We start from the raw sequence: 21,269 nt of genomic DNA on the forward strand, positions 1-21,269 counted from the left end.
ACCAGATAACCCAGAAGGATGTCTCATGTGGTGGCACACAGTTGCTGTCATTGTAATGTCCTTTTCTTCTTCTGTCTCTGTTAGATTACGATCTGTTGAATATGGCTTGAACTCGGGTTTCTCTCCACGGAAACAGTGGCTCTGTCACGGTCTGATGGGAGCCACTGTGTCGCCGATAATGTGCGCTATCACAAGTTCCAATACCCAATGCCTCCACCAGAATAATGTCACATAAAAGAAGGTGTAATTAGATGAATGACGAACACTAACTTCACTTAACGAAGGTTTATTCAGCACTTGCACATACAAGAGTGCGGAGCGAACTGCCTCCGGCCAGAACACATACGGTATATAAACAGTTACAGAACATTCCAGTACAATGATTCTTGACATTTGTGGATACTTCTAGAATGTACTCGAATCGAATATAGAAATTATAATCTTACAGTTCAGGTGAGTTTTGAACTCGCAACCCTCCATGCAACAGTCTAGTATTATAACTACTATACCACAGATTCTGTGATAATAATAATAATAATAATAATAATAATAATAATAATAATAATAATAATAATAATAATACTATAGAAGTAGCTCCTCTGTCATAACCAGTGACTCCTAATACTTAACTTGATGGTCGATTATGTTTTCAAGTAGTAACATTTTATGTAATTTTTATATTGGGCTACTTTACAGGAATATATTTAGCAATGGTTTGCAATTAAATGTGTTTATGCATAGGTTAATCTGGGTAAGGTCTATTCTAATAAAACTTATGAATGGTCTTCAGTTTTAAGCTTCTTAGGACAGGATATGTATTGCACTAAAAGTGTTAGGTGAAGAGTATCTTCTTGTTCAAATAAGGTATGTCACTGTGTTCTCCCGTGCTTTTTATGAGGGAGGGGAGTGAGGATAAACTATACACTCATAGATGGTATATGCTTTTTCTACATTTTCCTTGAGCATAAGTGTTATTCATTGTGTATGGAAACATGCAGAACGGTTCAAGACCCGTTGAATGTAAAATGCAATTTTATTTAGATATTTTGTTGTGGCAGCATCCAAACTGTTGTTAACCAAAAGTACAAGAAGAGAGATAAATTCCCATCTTCCTGAAAGTGTAACCAGCATATTTTCCAAAATAATTAATACAAACCATATGTACTATACCTAAAGCATAGAGCATTAGGACTTCCTGTTAGTGTCTCAGTGCAGAATGTTCAGGCCTTCAACGAACACTGCAATGTAGCACAATGAACTTTATATTTTTGAAAAATGAATGGCTGCTACATCTTATCTGTATGAAATGTCCAGCAACATAAAAACTAATAGAAATAGATAATTTAGCCAATTCCTGTAGAGGACACAGGAAACCTGGTTGGAAGGTTATTGCATTAATGGGAGGATGTATTTCCTGTTCAGGCTAATATATAGATATACATAATCCAGTCATATTAATGTTACCATCTGTCAAAAGCCCAAATAACCACTCTTTCAGGGTGGACCGCTGTGAGACGTGCAAGAGGAGTGTCAGTGAGGTTCTGGAAGGAATCGACAGGGATGTGGAGCCATGCCGATTCCAGTACTGTGTTCAGTTGCACTAGGTTTCTCAGTTGCGGATCCGTGGCATGAAGAGGCTGATAAAGTTGGTCCCACAGATGCTTGATTGGGTTTAAATCTGTGGAGTTTGGTGCCCAGGAGAGTAAAGTAAACTCATCCTAGTGTTATTTGAACCATGTGTGTCCACTGCAAACTGTGTGACACATTGTATTGTCCTGCTGCTAGATGCCATCATGCCGAGGAAAAACAAACTGTGTGTATGGGTGGGCATGGTCCCCAATGATAGACACATTCTTGTTTGATCCATTGTTCCTTCCAGAATAACAAGGTCACCCAGGAAATGCCATCTGGCCTGGGTTCTTTCAACAGTTGTTGCAGAGTGTTTGTTTTCAGACATTTCACACTGTGTATGCCAATGGCTATTGGCCTGATGGCGTATAAAACATGATTCATCTGAAAAAGCCACCTGCCACCACTCAGGGGACACCCGGTTGTGGTAATGGTGTGCAAATTCCAGCCTTTGCCACCAATGAACAGCACGCAGCATGAGTGCATGAATCAGGTGCCTGCTGCAGAGGCTCAGTGTTTGCTGAACGGTCGTTGAGGAGACACTGTTGGCAGCCCTTCGGTTCATCTGGGTGGTCTGTTGTTCAACAGTTGCATGTCTATTCACCCTTACACATCTCCATAGCTGTCATTCACCTCTGTTATCTGTGGCCTGTGGTGCACCACAGTTGCCTCAGAACCTGTTTTGGAGAGTGACATTTTGTCGTGTACAATATATTTAAGTCACAGCAGCACACAAACCGTTTACAAACTTAGCCATTTCAGAAATGCTTCCATCCTTGGCCTGTAAGCCAGTGATCATGCCCTTTTGGATGTCAGATGAAATGCTCCTCTTCTGCATTATGATAATGACTGCACTGTGTTCCGTGTTCCCCCGATGTGCTTTATACACCCTTCAATGCAGGTGCTGCCACCTGTCATCTGTATGTGGTTATTGCACATAGGCAGTGGTCACATTAATGTAATTGGACTGTGTAGTAGACACTATCTGTAGGAATATGGCACAGCATTGGTAATATTGGTTGAAAATTCTAGCCAGTATGACATTTTCTAATTGATGAGGAATCAACTAGAGATTTGTCTGTTACAGTTGCTAACTGATACTGTCGTTAAAGAAATATTCTTGCTGTACTTGATGCTTCTAATATGGCTTCTAAGGAATGCAAACCCCAGTATATGTAAAGGTAAATGATCAGCCCTGTTTACCATCAGCCTACTCTGTAGGCATTAAGATGTATATAATGCTGTCATAATCAAAGGCAGTACAACTGCTTCTTCTAAGTATGTGAAATGTTAATTCATGACATTCAGACTTATCATGGTCCGTATTAAAAAAAAGTCATCCATATGTGTGGAGCCTAAGGTGTTGAAATAGTGAATGCACACCTATGTGAGATATAGAGCACTAAGAACAAAAAATGGATCAGAAACTATTGCTGCATGGCATTGTAATCTCCAATTTAATTTTATTGTTATACTGGGTGGAGAACTTAGCTGATTGTGCACAGTGTTGCTTATAAACTATCAGAATCATAAAATGAAGTGAACTCTTTTTTGTATGCGAAAACAGCTGTATAAATACAGGTCTTTGAATTTACTCTTCATATAGACATTGATGAACACTAATCAAATCTGATACCGAATTTATGAAATATAGAAAAGGGAAAAAAGAATGTACGTATGTAGAATTTTAAGGTATATGTTGATATGACAGATAAGACTGCCAAGAGCTGTTCATTCATGTATCAAAAATGATTGCATAAAGATGTTGTCAAATTTAAAACACACCTCATTATATGTAATTGTGCAACTAGCAAGGGGGATATGTGACGTCACAAAGTTGTTGACACTAGAGTTTGTACTCCTGCCACTGGAACCATTACAGGTAATGTCTAATTTCATTATGTTGTTTAAAATAAATGGACTACATTTTACACCTTTTCTGAAGTGGAACCTGCTATTTGAAAGAAAATCTGAAGGAGGAGGACCGTTATACATATGTCAGGGTTAGGATGGAATGTAATAGTTAGGATGTGAGTTGTGAAATCCAAAGGATTTCAATGGAAGAAAATTAGATATGCTGACAGGCTGACCTGTAATGCAGATGGAGGCCTAGATTAGGTTGGAATGTGGCAGTTTGCTTGTGAATTGACAAAGTCAACAAACCTCAGCATGAAAATAAGATTGCCATGATAGGTCAGTGTGTACTATAGCCCAAGGTGCATGTTCATCATTGCAATAACCTACTTGTATGTCTTTTATTTTCGATTTTGCCAAAAATTGCAACAGTGTGGTTAAATTCTAACCTAGTAGACCAAAATACCAGCAAATTTTATGTTCGAACCATAAAAGATTATGGACAAGCATTTTGATTCGCTACCTCCAGTAGACTCAAGATTTGTCATATTTTGTCATTCATTGTCCAAGTTGTTACCAACATTGCTGTGCAATGTAACAGCCGCCAATACCATAATATGCGTTTACCTCTTCATGGACTTTATAATTGTCCTGTATAAGATTGTACAGAATGTGCAGTAACAAACACTGGACTTATTAGGAAAATGGCAGTTCAAATCCTTGTTCAGGTGCCCAGATTTTCATTTTAGTGAGTTTCCTAAATAATTTAGGGTAAATGCTGGAATGCTTCTTTCAAAAGTGCATGAACAATTTCCTTGCCAATCTTTCCTAACTTGAACTTATGCTCTGTCTGCCCATGACCCCTTCAAGTTAAATCCTAATGTTCTGTCTTCCCATCTTTCTTTTAGTATTAGTAACAATTGTATTTTTTTCTGACCACCTAATATCTTTATTTACCGTACTTCATTATTAGTTTCCTTTCCATACATTACATGTGGCTGCTTTACATTACCATTTTATCTAACAATGTTCCCTTCTTACACACTACTTGTTGTGATTGAGCTAGATGACACAGTAGACTTTGTGTCTGGAGGAGACTGGTTCAAATTTCACTTAATCTAAGTTGATATGAGATTTCCTTACATTTCAAAAATTGCTACAATGATTTATTCTTTTGAAAAGTAATTTCTTTCTGTAGTGTTCATGGAAATCATCATCATTATCATTATTGTCATCATCATCAAATTCCATTATTAGCAAAAACATTATTGCTATTCTGGTATCTGTTGCATTGTTTGTAAGCTAACTGTATTATTTTTACTGTCTTTATCCAAGAAGTTTTCTGCGGACACTCATCGTTAGCTTGAAACCCACCCTTTACATTCCTGTTGTTTGTTCTCTTAACCTATCGCCATACTTGAAGGTGACTGATTTCCAGTCGGTGGTATAATATGTTTCACTTAGTAACTTTTTTTCTTGTAGTGTGTAATTTGAAATGCAAAAAAATTTGCTTCTGCTCGTATAAGTTGTTAAAATATAATGGGTTCCCAAGCCTTTATTCATTAATTTGGCTTTCTATTGACTAGTAAGAACTGTTAAGTTGCTGATTGATTTCTCTCTCCTCCCCCCCCCCCCCCCCCCCACACCCCCTCCAGAATTTCTTAATTTTGCACTAATATTCTTCTTCCTCTTTTTCTGACAAGGCAATTTTCTTTATACTTTCTTTCTTTGAACCTCCTACAGTTAAAAAAAACGCTCTATTCTAAATTTCCTTTGATCACACTCAACTTTTTCCATACCATTTGTATAATTTTCTAAGCCTGTTATTTAACTTTAATTTCAGCTTCACATGCCACAATATACTGGTATGTATAGCTTTTGATATATTAATACAGCTGAAGTTGATTGTTGTGAGCAACTGAAATTGATTAATAGTTACAGTTATTTTGTGATTTTTTCAGACAGTAAATATATGTTAAAAAATGATAAATCACCATGAACTCCTTGACATAATTTCAGTTTTCATCTAATGACCTTGTTGACACAACTTTAAAATCTATTCTTCCTTTGTTTTTTCCTAGAATAAAGCTAGCACAATTTAACATTTTTTTTAACCTAGATCTATTTTTTTCTTTTTCGTGTATTACCTTGGTTCATTTTGCTTTGTGTTTCGTAGTTTCTGCTTATACTAATGGTAAAATATTTACAGGTTTTGTTTTCTTTATCCTGGTCTTAATAAAATGGTATGTGACAGTGAGTGAGCTATGAATTCTTATTGTTATTACGGTCCATAGCATTGTTTTTTATTATTATTTTCCAGACTTCATATCAAAGATGAACAGAGCTATGATGAAGGATTCCATCATTGTCAAGAATGCGGTCAGAACTTCAATAGTCGTACTGACATGTTGTCACATATGGAAACTCATGGACGTTACCAACCACATCGGTGCATGCTTTGTGGAGAATGCTTTGCAGATTCTGCATCTGTAGCAACCCACGTAAAGCGTAGACATGCTAGAACTATTCCTCCAAATGCCTGCACCCTTTGTGGAAAAACATGCAGGGACAGACGATCACTGCAGAAACATTCGTGGGTTCACTCTGCAGAGAGAAGCTTTGCTTGTCAGAAGTGTTCAAAACGTTTCCACAGCCGATCTCGTCTGAAAAGGTAGGTCAGAGGGCACTAAAATTTCTTACTTTCTAATTGGTTATTAGGTCATATGTAATTTGGATCGAATGTGTGTGGACCAGTTTCATCTTTTACTTACATGAAGGGAATGATGAATGTGATGTACGTCCCACAACACAATAACAATTAGTTGTTTCAGAAACCTTTTTCAGTACTAACTTATTAATACTTTTGTGAAAGCAGAAGAAATAAGACTGCAGCACTAGCAGAGTACTCATATCTTAACACTGATGTAGTTGTAGTGCATATTTTGATTAGCAGCCATTAAAGACCATGTTACGTAACAATTACACATTTCTGGTAGCCTTCTTTGCTAGCCAAAATATTTGCATTCTTTCTGTAGGAGCCTGTTTTCTTTCCTGTCTCCATCCCATTTAGTTTCTGTTCATTGAGGAAGTCTTTAAAGCTGCTGATCATTGACCTATAGATTTTCTCGTCTTGGATGTCTCCTGTGTTTAATCCAGCCCATTCAGGATCCTTTCCCACCTGCTGAACTATTTGTTGGAAGCTTCTGTTCTGCTGTTAAGTGTCTTAAAAATCAGCCTGTACCCATCCATATTAAATAGGTGTCCATAAAATTTTAGTCTCTTTTTTTATTGTATTTTTTGGCTACAGTTCATTTCCTTATAAAGTAGACTGTCACACTGTCCGTCCATGGGATCTTTAGACCCATTATCTTGTAGAGGATATTTCTCCTGAATTTCTCAGCCTGTCTTATCTTTGACGTCCTGTCATTTGGAGATGTTCACCAGCATATAAATACAGTGTTTTAATCAATATTGTAGTGTCTTAATTTAGCTCACCACGAAATGGCTTTTATCTATAAAGCATGTTTCTTTGAATTGTGTGTATTGTATGCTTCTCCTTTGCTAATTTTCAGTTGTATGAGGGGCCCTGAATATTTAAGGCTTTCATCTCTTTCTATCATTTAACGTGTGCTGCCTGCAGCTGATGAGGAGTTGCTTTGATGTTTTCTCCTCTCACACCTGTGAAGAAATTTTGGAGTTAAGCTTTTTCTGCTTACTGTTTTCGTGTGTTTGATCTGCAGCTGTGTTAAGTGTTCGTAGACAGGATTCTAAGATAGTCTAAAAATGCAATGTAGTTGATATTGATAGCACTTCTGGATCCTGTAATGCGTGCATGATCGAGCATTGCTATCTTGTCCAGTTCTTTTTCCCATTCATAGATAATTTTCTCCAAAACACAGCTGAAGATAACTGGGAACAGTGCCTCACACTTTTTGACCCCTGCTTTAATATTAAATTGCTTGGAGAGTTCCACCTTAAAATTTCACCTTTGAACAGTTCCCCATTAATGTCAGCTTGATGATTTTTGTGGTTTCATAATATTCTGGATACCATTTGTAAAGCTTGTCATGAAGATACTGAGGCTAATTTTCAAATGTGATATACAATATATTCCGAAGGGAACTTATTAATATTAAATTAATATTAAAATTTATACAATTAGTGTTAGTTTGTATTTATTTATGTGATATTTTTTGATATTTGAAAACACTGTCATTTACATGATTTACTTTACGATGTGTTGAGAGGTGACAGGTAAGTTCTAGCAAATAGTGAGGTGGTCTCTATATGGGACTTCTCTATATGTTGATTTGTATGCGGTATTAGCTATGTTGTTACCATCACTTTTATGTTGGTTGTAATTCCTTTTAAACAATGAATTTGATGTAAAGTTACTCCCTGGTCAACTGCTTGCAGTGTAAGAGTTATTTCTATGATTGAAAAATGTCCTTTATTGAGATTCAATATTAAATAAGCTCTCTTCAAGTCATGAGCATGTATGTATTCCAAATATATGTGTGAGAAATAATCATTGCTTTAAGAAATGATAAGTAACTCTTTCTGTTTTTGATACCTCCTGTCGACATGTTGCTGAAACACAGATCACTGTTTCACACACTCAAAATCCATGATACAAAAAAAAACATATTTTATCTTGTTGACTCTAACATATAATGAAAGTCATACTTTCTAAAAAGCAACTAAGCTTTCCTGTATACTGCTTGAGTGAATGAATTTTTGTAGTTGTTGACAAGTTCAGAAACACAGGCAATGTGCATGAGGTCATTGAGTGTTTATACTTATACAGGATGTTAAAAAATTCTTTTATTAAATGATTTATGTAACATGTCTGGATTAGGGCCACCAGGGACTTTCATATATCCAACCATTCGATCCAAAGCAACAATCATTTTACAAGCAACGTCACGTACAAAATCCAATATTTGTAATTATTGTGACTTTTTCCCCCCAACAGTCTCCTGACTGGTTTGATGGTGCCTGCCGTTAATACCTTTCTTTTGCCAACCACACCATCTCAGGGTAACACTTGCACCTTACATCCTCCATTATTTGAATGATAAATAATGTAGGAGAACAGTGCAATCTATATTTTTAATCACAAGTAAAACAGTGGATATAAACTAGAGATAAACTATTCTGTCCAATGTAGCCCCCCCATGAACCATGGACCTTACCGTGGGTGGGGAGGCTTGCGTGCCTCAGCGATACAGATAGCCGTACCGTAGGTGCAACCACAACGGAGGGGTATCTGTTGAGAGGCCAGACAAACGTGTGGTTCCTGAAGAGGGGCAGCAGCCTTTTCAGTAGTTGCAAGAGCAACAGTCTGGATGATTGACTGATCTGGCCTTGTAACAATAACCAAAACGGCCTTGCTGTGCTGGTACTGCGAACAGCTGAAAGCAAGGGGAAACTACAGCCATAATTTTTCCCGAGGGCATGCAGCTTTACTGTATGATTAAATGATGATGGCGTCCTCTTGGGTAAAATATTCCGGAGGTAAAATAGTCCCCCATTCGGATCTCCGGGCGGGGACTACTCAAGAGGATGTCGTTATCAGGAGAAAGAAAACTGGCGTTCTACGGATCGGAGCGTGGAATGTCAGATCCCTTAATCGGGCAGGTAGGTTAGAAATTTTAAAAAGGGAAATGGATAGGTTAAAGTTAGATATAGTGGGAATTAGTGAAGTTCGGTGGCAGGAGGAACAAGACTTCTGGTCAGGTGACTACAGGGTTATAAACACAAAATCAAATAGGGGTAATGCAGGAGTAGGTTTAATAATGAATAGGAAAATAGGAATGCGGGTAAGCTACTACAAACAGCATAGTGAACGCATTATTGTGGCCAAGATAGATACGAAGCCCACATCTACTACAGTAGTACAAGTTTATATGCCAACTGGCTCTGCAGATGACGAAGAAATTGAAGAAATGTATGATAAAATAAAAGAAATTATTCAGATTGTGAAGGGAGACGAAAATTTAATAGTCATGAGTGACTGGAATTCGAGTGGAGGAAAAGGGAGAGAAGGAAACATAGTAGGTGAATATGGATTGGGGCTAAGAAATGAAAGAGGAAGCCGCCTGGTAGAATTTTGCACAGAGCACAACATAATCATAACTAACACTTGGATTAAGAATCATGAAAGAAGGTTGTATACATGGAAGAACCCTGGAGATACTAAAAGGTATCAGATAGATTATATAATGGTAAGACAGAGATTTAGGAACCAGGTTTTAAATTGTAAGACATTTCCAGGGGCAGATGTGGACTCTGACCACAATCTATTGGTTATGAGCTGTAGATTAAAACTAAAGAAACTGCAAAAAGGTGGGAATTTAAGGAGATGGGACCTGGATAAACTGAAAGAACCATAGGTTGTACAGAGTTTCAGGGAGAGCATAAGGGAACAATTGACAGGAATGGGGGAAAGAAATACAGTAGAAGAAGAATGGGTAGCTTTGAGGGATGAAGTAGCGAAGGCAGCAGAGGATCAAGTAGGTAAAAAGACGAGGGCTAGTAGAAATCCTTGGGTAACAGAAGAAATATTGAATTTAATTGATGAAAGGAGAAAATATAAAAATGCAGTAAATGTAGCAGGCAAAAAGGAATACAAACGTCTCAAAAATGAGATCGACAGGAAGTGCAAAATGGCTAAGCAGGGATGGCTAGAGGACAAATGTAAGGATGTAGAGGCCTATCTCACTAGGGGTAAGATAGATACTGCCTACAGGAAAATTAAAGAGACCTTTGGAGATAAGAGAACGACTTGTATGAATATCAAGAGCTCAGATGGAAACCCAGTTCTAAGCAAAGAAGGGAAAGCAGAAAGGTGGAAGGAGTATATAGAGGGTCTATACAAGGGCGATGTACTTGAGGACAATATTATGGAAATGGAAGATGATGTAGATGAAGATGAAATGGGAGATATGATACTGTGTGAAGAGTTTGACAGAGCACTGAAAGACCTGAGTCGAAACAAGGCCCCCGGAGTAGACAACATTCCATTGGAACTACTGACGGCCTTGGGAGAGCCAGTCCTGACAAAACTCTACCATCTGGTGAGCAAGATGTATGAAACAGGCGAAATACCCTCAGACTTCAAGAAGAATATAATAATTCCAATCCCAAAGAAAGCAGGTGTTGACAGATGTGAAAATTATCGAACTATCAGTTTAATAAGTCACAGTTGCAAAATACTAACACGAATTCTTTACAGACGAATGAAAAAACTAGTAGAAGCCAACCTCGGGGAAGATCAGTTTGGATTCCGTAGAAACACTGGAACACGTGAGGCAATACTGACCCTACGACTTATCTTAGAAGAAAGATTAAGGAAAGGCAAACCTACGTTTCTAGCATTTGTAGACTTAGAGAAAGCTTTTGACAATGTTGACTGGAATACTCTCTTTCAAATTCTAAAGGTGGCAGGGGTAAAATACAGGGAGCGAAAGGCTATTTACAATTTGTACAGAAACCAGATGGCAGTTATAAGAGTCGAGGGACATGAAAGGGAAGCAGTGGTTGGGAAGGGAGTAAGACAGGGTTGTAGCCTCTCCCCGATGTTGTTCAATCTGTATATTGAGCAAGCAGTGAAGGAAACAAAAGAAAAATTCGGAGTAGGTATTAAAATTCATGGAGAAGAAATAGAAACTTTGAGGTTCACCGATGACATTGTAATTCTGTCAGAGACAGCAAAGGACTTGGAAGAGCAGTTGAATGGAATGGACAGTGTCTTGAAGGAAGGATATAAGATGAACATCAACAAAAGCAAAACAAGGATAATGGAATATAGTCTAATTAAGTCGGGTGATGCTGAGGGAATTAGATTAGGAAATGAGGCACTTAAAGTAGTAAAGGAGTTTTGCTATTTGGGGAGCAAAATAACTGATGATGATCGAAGTAGAGAGGATATAAAATGTAGGCTGGCAATGGCAAGGAAAGCGTTTCTGAAGAAGAGAAATTTGTTAACATCCAGTATTGATTTAAGTGTCAGGAAGTCATTTCTGAAAGTATTCGTATGGAGTGTAGCCATGTATGAAAGTGAAACATGGACGATAAATAGTTTGGACAAGAAGAGAATAGAAGCTTTCGAAATGTGGTGCTACAGAAGAATGCTGAAGATTAGATGGTAGATCACATAACTAATGAGGAAGTATTGAATAGGATTGGGGAGAAGAGAAGTTTATGGTACAACTTGACCAGAAGAAGGGATCGGTTGGTAGGACATGTTCTGAGGCATCAAGGGATCACCAATTTAGTATTGGAGGGCAGCATGGAGGGTAAAAATCTAGAGGGAGACCAAGAGATGAATACACTAAGCAGATTCAGAAGGATGTAGGTTGCAGTAGGTACTGGGAGATGAAAAATCTTGCACAGGATAGAGTAGCATGGAGAGCTGCATCAAACCAGTCTCAGGACTGAAGACCACAACAACAACAACGATAGCCATGTGTCAGGTGACACTAAAAGGGGTGTGCAAAGTGGTTAGCAATCATGCTTACACATCCTTCATATCTGCTTCTCAGAGAATGACGAACTTGTGTGAATACATCTGGCTGTCCTTGGATTTGGTCATGTGTGTGGGAAACGAGCTCCTATAAGATGTGCGAGTTGTCAATGGGAGTATAATATTCCAATGCTTTTGAATGTACACAAAACAATAAATCCAAGGGATTTAAGGTTGTGTGAGCAGGGTGGTTATGCTACCAGACATATGTGACCAGTCCATTGCTCATTAAACATTTTTGTCTGATACTGCTGTATGTGGCATAGAAAATAGTGCTGCCTCATGCATTAACAGAATTTGTTGTCTTTCTGCAAGGGAAGTGTGGAATAACAAGACTACATTTCACAGTTAATGTTATTTTCCATGGCACTGCTGATCTTGTGCTAAAACCAGCAAAATCTCAAAACAATATGTATAGAATGCCAGGTGTTAGAGTTGGTGTTAAATTTTACATTTGACAGCAGCATCATAGTCAGAGGATTAAGTGCAAAAACAAAATAGGCTATGACAGGATGTACTATTCCTTCTTGACACATGTTAAGTGGCCCATAACTCAAGAAAAGTTTGTCTCTCTACGCGCTTGTGTGTGTGTGTGTGTGTGTGTGTGTGTGTGTGTGTGTGTGTGTGTGTAACTTTTTTTCTTATTTTGACTGGTACTATACGCTGTAAGAATGTGCGACACAAGTTTTTTTAAACACACTGTATGTTTTCAATTTTTTATTGTGAATAGTTATGGTTTGCTTATATTGTGTGTCACATCTCTTCCATATTTTATTGCCACAATGTAGAACTCCAGTCTACATTTTATTAAGGAAGCACAATTGTATCAGTGTTACGAATTTCACAAACATTGATCTTGCAAAACTCAACTTGCTCTTTTCCTCCATTTCAAAGCATCTATACTGCCAGAAGTGGCATAAAAAGTGGAGTGTTGGCTCTTGTGCATTTACAGAATCAGTTATCTTTCTGCAAGGGCTATGTGGAATAATAGTACTACATTTCACTGTTAATGGTATTCACACTCCATGGCACTAATGATCTTGTGCTGACGCCAGCACAATCGCAAAACGTTATGTACAGAATGTCTGATTATGGAAAAGATTGTGTTACACAAGACAACATTGTCACAGTTGGGGCTGCAACTCCACCTGTCTAAGGGGTTGTGTAATTAAAATATATTAAGATCTCAAACTATATGCCTCCTCAATACAGGGACAATGACATATTTTTGCACTGTAACAGGGTCATTCTGTGTCATTGATCAGACAGTTTGCTATCCTGCTCTCCTAGATTGTGTCCAGTGGGAAGTGGTAGATGACGTCCACTCCAGCAACCACTTCCCTATTTCTGTCTGCCTTATAAAAGCAACAGAGCCAGATGGGAAACCACCCAAGCTCATGCTCTTCAAGGCAGACTGTTGGACACTATGCAACCACTTGGCGATACTTAAGCATTGAGACAACATCCAGGATTGTGTGGCCCACATGACTAATCTGATCCATTGTGCCGCCGATGAATCTGTACGAAAATCTTGTGGCCATCAGCAGGAGGCAACCTGTTCTTTGGCGGAACAATCAGTTCTGTTGTGTAGTACAGGACAGGTGGACAACACTGCGAAGTTTGAAGCTCAGTCAATCAGCAGATAACCTGGGAGCCTTTCATATAGCAAGAGCAAAAACCTGGCAGGCTGTGAATGAGAGTAAGAAGTGATCATGGCACGAGTTTCTGAAGTCCATTAATTAGTCATCTTCTGCTGCTGTAGTATGAGAACTGATCAGGAAGATATCTGGGAAAAGACGGTCTGGGCAGTGGAGTCCTGAAAGTAATGCTCGTGCAGGTAGCATGGACCATTACACCATACTTTTTCAATGTAACATCGCCCATGAGCCCAGTTCCAAATTTTCAGACGCATCACAAAGTTTGGAATAGGGGTGAATTCATTTCAACTCTAACAAGGAAGAGGCCTGTAATCTTCCTTTCCCCATATGCGAATTTGTATGAATGAATCTGCTTGTATAGTGAAATTTTTACTTTCTATCTCCTTGATGAGTCTTATCATTTAAATTTTATATTTCTTCATAAGCTTAATTATCATTTTATTGCTATTTATTTTTAATTGTAGTTTCTCTGACGCTTTATTTACAGCTTCAGGTATTTGCATTAGTTCTTTCGCTGAATTTGTTATTAGTACTATGATCTGTAAATCATTTGCACTGAATTTACCACCAGTTTACAAGGTACTTGACTGGTCTGCAAATCTCTACAACTCAAGGACATTTGCTGAAGAAAGATCCAAGGTGTACGCATTCCTATAGACTGCGTTCTCAGATGCCCCAGAAGTGCTCAAAAAGATTGATGTCGGGTGACCTTGGGAGTGGGAGGGAGGAGGGGCAGGCAAGTACCCTTGTGTGCACCATAGGTTTTATTGAAGACTACCGAGGCAGTTTGGTACAGATGTAATGGTGCATTGTCTTGCTGCATAACAGACCTCCAGCAGAGTACCTATAGGTGGGAACCATCTGGCAGCAGGTCTCTGATTTGTTTGCCTGGGAAATATAGCAAACATAACTGGGAGCCTCCTTCATGTCATGTAAACAATCAACACAATCACTTTTTGACAAAATAATTTAATTGTGTAGATAAAAAAATCTGCTCGCCAAGCAGTGGCAAAACACACATAAAAGAGGGTTGTAATTCGGCAAGCTTTCAAAGCCAGTGGCTCCTTCTTCAGGCAGAAGGGTTGAAGTTCTGATGCCACTTGGTGAGTAGATTTTTTATCTATCTAATTAAATTATCATGTAAACAATCAGCTATTTAGATGTATCACCAACTGCTTCAGTGCCCTTGTGCCCACACAAATCTCTTTGAAATGTCAGGCACAGTTAACACAGGTACTCATATATGACATTTGCTGTGACAGTATGAATTAGTTGACTGTGACTTGCATTGCCCATTTGATGTGGACTGCAACAGCCGCATCATGACTTTACCAAAACTAAAGTACTCACTGCAGTCTAATGAAATAATGGACCATGCAAAGTCTAGTGCCTCACACTTTCAGAGCTAGTCTACCATGTTTCTGAATCCCATTATTCTGGCAATGATCAAAAGTAGAGACCTTTCATGTTTCGCACATGCTGTTTTTTATGTCATTCATACAACCAATACGCATCTGCCTACAGGACCATATGTCTTGCCGGATTATTCAGTTTGCCAGGATAACATGACGGTTCCCTATCTGATTTAACAGCCTTCTCTGATTCATGTGTTAATCAGCATAGTTGTAGTGCTTATTACGTATTCCAAGTACATTAATATGACTACCTATCAAATGACTGGATAACCACCTTTTGCAGTGAAGACCACTACAGGATGTGCAGGAGGATTCAGTGGTGTTCTGGAAGGTACTGATAGTGATGTGGAGTCATGTCTACTCTGTGCCATAGCCAGCTGTGCTAGATTTCTGGTTGAGGAACCATGGCATGAACGGCCTGATTGAGGTGGTTCCAAAGATTCTCAATTGGGATTAAATCCAGGGAGTTTGGTGACCAGGGGATTACAGTAAGCATATCCTGCTCTTCAAACCATGCACGTACACTGTGAACTGTGTGCCACTTTACATTGTCCTGCTGGTAGATACAACCAGGCTGAGGAAAACAGACTGTATATAAGGGTGGACAAGGTACCCAAGGATAGATGAATGCTTGTGTTGATCCATTGCACTTCCCTGAAATATGAGATCCCTAGGCCATAAAGCTCCCTCCTCCAGCCTGGACTCTTCTGATGATTGTTGCATGTATTTACTTTCTATCCATTGGAGCATAAAACTGGATTCCTCTTGAAAGGCCACCAGTTGCCACTCAGTGGATTTCCTTCCTATACACCACAGTGTCATCAGCAAACAGCCACAGATTGCTGATCACCCTGTCCATCATATCATTTGTGTATACAGAGAATAAGAGCAGTCCTATCAAACATCCCCGGGCACTCCTGATACCCCTATCTCTGATGAACTGTCATCATCAAGGACAGTGTACTAGGTTGTTTTACTTACGGAGTCTTCGAGTCACTCACTTATCTGGGAACCTATTCAGTATGCTTTTATCTTTTACAGTGGCACACTGTGTCAAACTCTTTCCAGAAATTTAGGAGTATGGAATCTGCCTGTTTCCTTTCATCCATTGTTCGCAGGATATTGTGCAAGAAAAGGGCAGTCTGAGTTTCATATGAAGAGTGCTTTCTAAATCTGTGCTGATAGGTGGACAGAAGCTTTTCTGCCTCAAGGAAATTTATTTCCATTTGAACTGAGAATTTGTTAAAGAATTCTGCAGCAAGCCGGTGATCCAGTCACCTATGCCTTTTTCCATTAATTTGGAACTTTGCTCTGGGCAAGAGTTTCACAATTAATGCCAGCCAAGAAAGTGGCTGGTGATATTCAAATAATGCCGGCTTTCACACTCTCCTAAGAAAACCTAAATGTTTTTCTTTTGCTGCTGTTGCTGAGTGAATGTGGTCTCACAGTTTTTGCGTGGGAAGAAGGAAATTTTCGGGGACAGGAAAGTGGCATCAGAGCTCTCTCAGAACAATAGTAGGGTAGTGTTTTTTCCAGATTGGATTGAATGTTAATGTGTTTAAAAGGTTGCAGGGCTTTAAAAACATTGACACTTAATGATGAAGTTACTTGAATACATTTATGTCTGTGATTGACAAACGTTGTGGACAAACCCATACAGTCATTTTACAGAAATAGGTGGCAACTGTAACTGAATTGCGGAATTATGTGAAATTAGCACAGTGTTTGGTATGTTTATTTTTTCACAATTAGCATAGTTTTGAAACTATTTCATTACGATTTTGTTGTGTGTGGCTGGGTATATTCACATATTGTCATGTATATTGTTTAGGTATTCAAAACTGGAATTTCTAGCTGTGAAGAATTTTGTATGTAGATCTTAATTAATCTGATAATCTCCTGTGTGATGAACCTGATATTTTTTTGGGAATGTGTGTGAATCTCAATGAAAAAGGAAAGTACCAAGGTTAAAAATATGTGGATGCTTTATTTTCCCTCTGATAGAGTAAAGCGCAGGAATCAAATGACTGGCTGTTGTAGAGTCAGACCAAGTGGTTTTAATTCCATATAATAAATGTGAAAGTTTGAGTGAACTTTACCATATTTGTGGAAATGCTTGTATTGTTTGATATGCCCTACATATTATAATTCAATGTAATGCTTATACAATACTCAAAGTGTTTAATTCATACTACCATTCAAGCTCTTTGCATTTTAGCCACTGAACATATCTTATAGCTTCTGAGATGCTTGAAGACTCACAACAGTGTCATTTAAATGCTGTATGACAGAAAGACTTTAGATGTAGATCATGACAGGCTTTTAGTGAGGCTGGATTTGCTTTTTGATATGCAGTCGTATCCACAGGTAACAGGCACACCTGAGGAAAGATAACATTGTTGCGTGTTCTAATATTGTCAAATTTTCACTGTACCTGACTATAAATTGCTTCTTTTCGTTCTGCATCAAGTTAGTGTGTTTGTTACTCCTTCACGCCGAAGATCAACTGATACAGTGATGACAAGAGATGACACTAATACATATCATGTAGAGTTTTTACGCTTATTAGAGCTGTTGGGGGGTGCCATCCCACAAGTTGGAATTGAAGGTGGGTATGCTAGTCATACTGAAGAGTAACAGGGATGCACCAGGATTGTGCACTGGCACCAGGTTATGCATTGTAGAGCTGAGAAGGCATATCTTGCTTACCACCATCATCATTTGAAGAGCCAAAGGTGAGATGGTACTGATATCGCGGATTCCTATTATTCCAATGAACTTTTCTTTACAGTTCAAAAGCTTGCAGTGCACTTTGAAAGTGGCGTTGATCACTGTAGATAAGAGCCAAGGGCAAACGATGAAAGTGGCAGGTATTCATCTGAGCACACCATGTTTTCACACAGACACCTCTGCATTGGCTGCTCACATGTATCAACAGCCAGAAATCTCTCCATATATACACAGAACAAGAACAGGGTGTATACGACCCGGGAAATCCGGGAAAAACCCGGGAATTTTTTGGAATTCCGGGAATTTTTCATTGTTTTAGCTTTCGGTTAAATTTTTGTGATTTTGACTGCAGAATTGATTTTCTAGTAAAGAACGTTATTGTATCATGCAACTGGAGAATGATACTGCAGCAATAAAATATAAACGAGAGGGAAAAAAATAAAAGTTTAGTGGCAAAGGAAATGTGCAATTTACAACGAAACCCCGTGCACGCACGAGCGTCTGCAAATAGCAAAAATATGTCAAAGGCCGTAGGGCGCAGACTGTAATTTTTCGTAACAATGAACTGCTTGCTATGAGCATGACATCACAACTGTTCACATTAGGTTCGTTTGATCAATTGCCAGCGGTCTGTTGCACATGCGCATTTGACTCGCGAATAAGCAGTACCTTCTCCCTCTTCCCGCTACGGTGCTACTTGTGGTTTGGCTGTTAGCTGTATCGGTAGTAGCTGCAAGCACCCAGATGCAAACGAGAAAAATTTTTCTTGCGCGCCCTAGCTGCCAGATTCGCGCTTGCACAGAGTTATCTGAGTTGTAGTGGGGAGGGGGTTAACCTGCACGTGACCCGTTTTTACGTTTACAGCTCCCACGTCAAATGAAAACAAAACGGATTTCTGTGGCCGGGAGCTATCAAGTGAATTAAAATACATTCACATAATTACGGAGGGCAAAAATATATTATTAATTTCAGTTTTCTGATTTTATTTTATTTCCAAGTTAGTAGTAGTCAAGCATTAATCGCCTTGCAGAACAATGAAGTTATTTTTGCAAGTTTGCTAAAGAAATTTGGCTTGATTAATCTTTCCTCTGAGGCGATCATTTTATTTGAAACGAAGTGTTTCATTCTACAGTATTGTCTAGTTCCAACTGTTCGCTGAATTTCAAGTGCACGTTATCATCTTTTGCCATGTATGGCATTATGCCATAATAAAGAAACAAAAATGAGACCGTATAGTACTGGTACTCCAAGAAAATTTACATTCCAAAAACCACACTGAAAAGCTTAATATCAGATGGGACCTGCTTCATTGTGAATCCGGAAATAGCCAATTTGCACTTGAAGCTGAATTATGCATTTTAGTATGGTTTACGAAATTCCGATGCTCTTTGGAGTATCCTCTGATGCCCTGTTTCTTTTATGGTGTAATCTAAGCTCTCTTAGTGCTTTATACACACGAACATGCGGGCTTCCTACACCACTGCAGTTGCACACGCACAATAATGTCTGTTTTCTGGCACTCTCTGGCAACTGGTAAATCGAACCTATTTCTAACAGTCTCTGGATAGTATTGCGAACGGTGGTTAGAAAAGCGTTACTTTCAAAGTAAATTTCTTTTTACCCAAGATGAATTATGTTACGTGTCAGAAAGTGGGATGGATATCTAAATCACAGAGCGTTCGAAACTGAACAGTTTGAGAGTTTGAGGACCAGCCACTTAGCTTAGCTTTTCTTGTAGATATACGGTACTGTGTACATTAATGTAAACCGTTAACTTTTCCTCTTGTGTGTTCACGCTATGTAACAAGTGATGTTGCTATTGGCTCACTAAAACATGTGTCCTATGCTCTGAATAGCTGCTGTCATCGGCTGGCGAGATCTCGTGCCTTGAGGTATGACTTGCTTACAAAAGGACATATCAACCTCGGTTTCAACGCTCCGGAAACTAACGCGCTGTGTTTGGTGCAACTCGAATTTATACTTTCTTAATACCAAAATATGCAGCATATATGTTGCTGCAAAACAAAGGTCTTTCCAAAACTTCTCTGCCCCGTCTTTTCTTTTTTTTCCTGGGAAGTTCTACGCGATTGTATAAAATGTTAACCATTCAAAGGATTGATAAGTTTTACAGTTCCGAGGGAAAATCTATGGAAAATGTACTGTCACTTAACACGGAAAAAGTGTATTTTCGCCTGGGAAAAAGCATATTTTTTAAACGGGATATCAGGGAGAAATCCGGGAATAATCCGGGAATTTTTTTCCCTTGTCCCTGTATACACCCTGAAGAAGTCTAAGAATGTTGTTTATACGAGACGTATTGCAGTAGACAATTTTGATATAGTCCATATTCTGTGCTAGGCACGTCGCAAACAGCTGTGAAATTATTTACTCCCTTTCCTGGCAAATTTTGTAATTCACTACTGGGTCATGTAAAAATGTTGTCCTTAACCGCCGTCGGGGTGGCCGAGCGGTTCTAGGCACTACAGTCTGGAACCGCGCGACCGCTACAGTCGCAGGTTCGAATCCTGCCTCGGGCATGGATGTGTGTGATGTCCTTAGGTTAGTTAGGTTTAAGTAGTTCTAAGTCCTAAGGGACTGGTGACCTCAGATGTTAAGTCCCATAGTGCTCAGAGCCTTTTGAACCATTTATCCTTAACTGAACGAGTGAGTTGTGTGCAAAACATATTTTGTCAGCTTCTTTCAACGTCCACCCGCTTCCTCCCAACCCCCTGATATGGCTCAATTTGGACCACAAGTGGATCATGCCTTACTACTTCAGTACCTCCAAGAGATAACTTTTGTGGTGGTGCATACACATGATAATGAATTTCAGCATTACATCTCTCTCTCTCTCTCTCTCTCTCTCTCTCTCTCTCTCTCTCTCTCTCACACACACACACACACACACACACACACACACACACACACTGGGGTGTTTTTCTTGTTGTGCTTTGGTTTTAAGTGATCAATGTATTGCGAGATGCCAAGTCTTTACTCTTTACCTGTAATAACAATTACCTTCTTTTCCAAATTTCCTAGTTATTGTCTTGTTTTCTTTTGATGTTATGGTCCTTCTACACAGTACCACATATTTGACTGTTGACTTCTTATCTGATTGCAGAGGGGCAAGGGCTATAAAAGAGTTGCCACATTTATAAAACTCACTACGAAATTACAAAACATGATTTCTGTAATTCTTCTATATGCAAATAAGCTATCGACTCAAAGCAACTGATAATTAACAAATCTTTTCAGGCAACATGCTCATACATGATGCTTCTGTGCTTGACCACAACCATAAGTTCATACTTAACTTGAGGTAGCTTAACAAAGTGTCTGTATAACGGCATTCACTTCTCTTTAGTGCTCGACCTTTGTTATCAGTCCCCTTTCTTCTTTGGAGCTCACTGCAGAGTGCAAGTGAACCTTCACTGGTCAGTCCAAATGACACATCCT

General features: G+C 38.9%; 1 protein-coding gene across 1 annotated transcript in view; it reads left to right on the forward strand.

Annotated features, from left to right (window-relative positions):
• The window catches only part of LOC124804534 (zinc finger protein 16-like), a 137,485-nt gene that overhangs the window by 50,793 nt on the left and 65,423 nt on the right, over nucleotides 1–21,269 (forward strand). The window contains exon 5 of the mRNA XM_047264761.1: nucleotides 5,804–6,154. Coding sequence (XP_047120717.1) covers nucleotides 5,804–6,154 — 351 coding nt within the window. The remainder of the gene's footprint in view (nucleotides 1–5,803; nucleotides 6,155–21,269) is intronic.

The sequence above is a fragment of the Schistocerca piceifrons genome, chromosome 1 (genome assembly GCF_021461385.2).
Source record: "Schistocerca piceifrons isolate TAMUIC-IGC-003096 chromosome 1, iqSchPice1.1, whole genome shotgun sequence".
NCBI lineage: Eukaryota > Metazoa > Arthropoda > Insecta > Orthoptera > Acrididae > Schistocerca > Schistocerca piceifrons.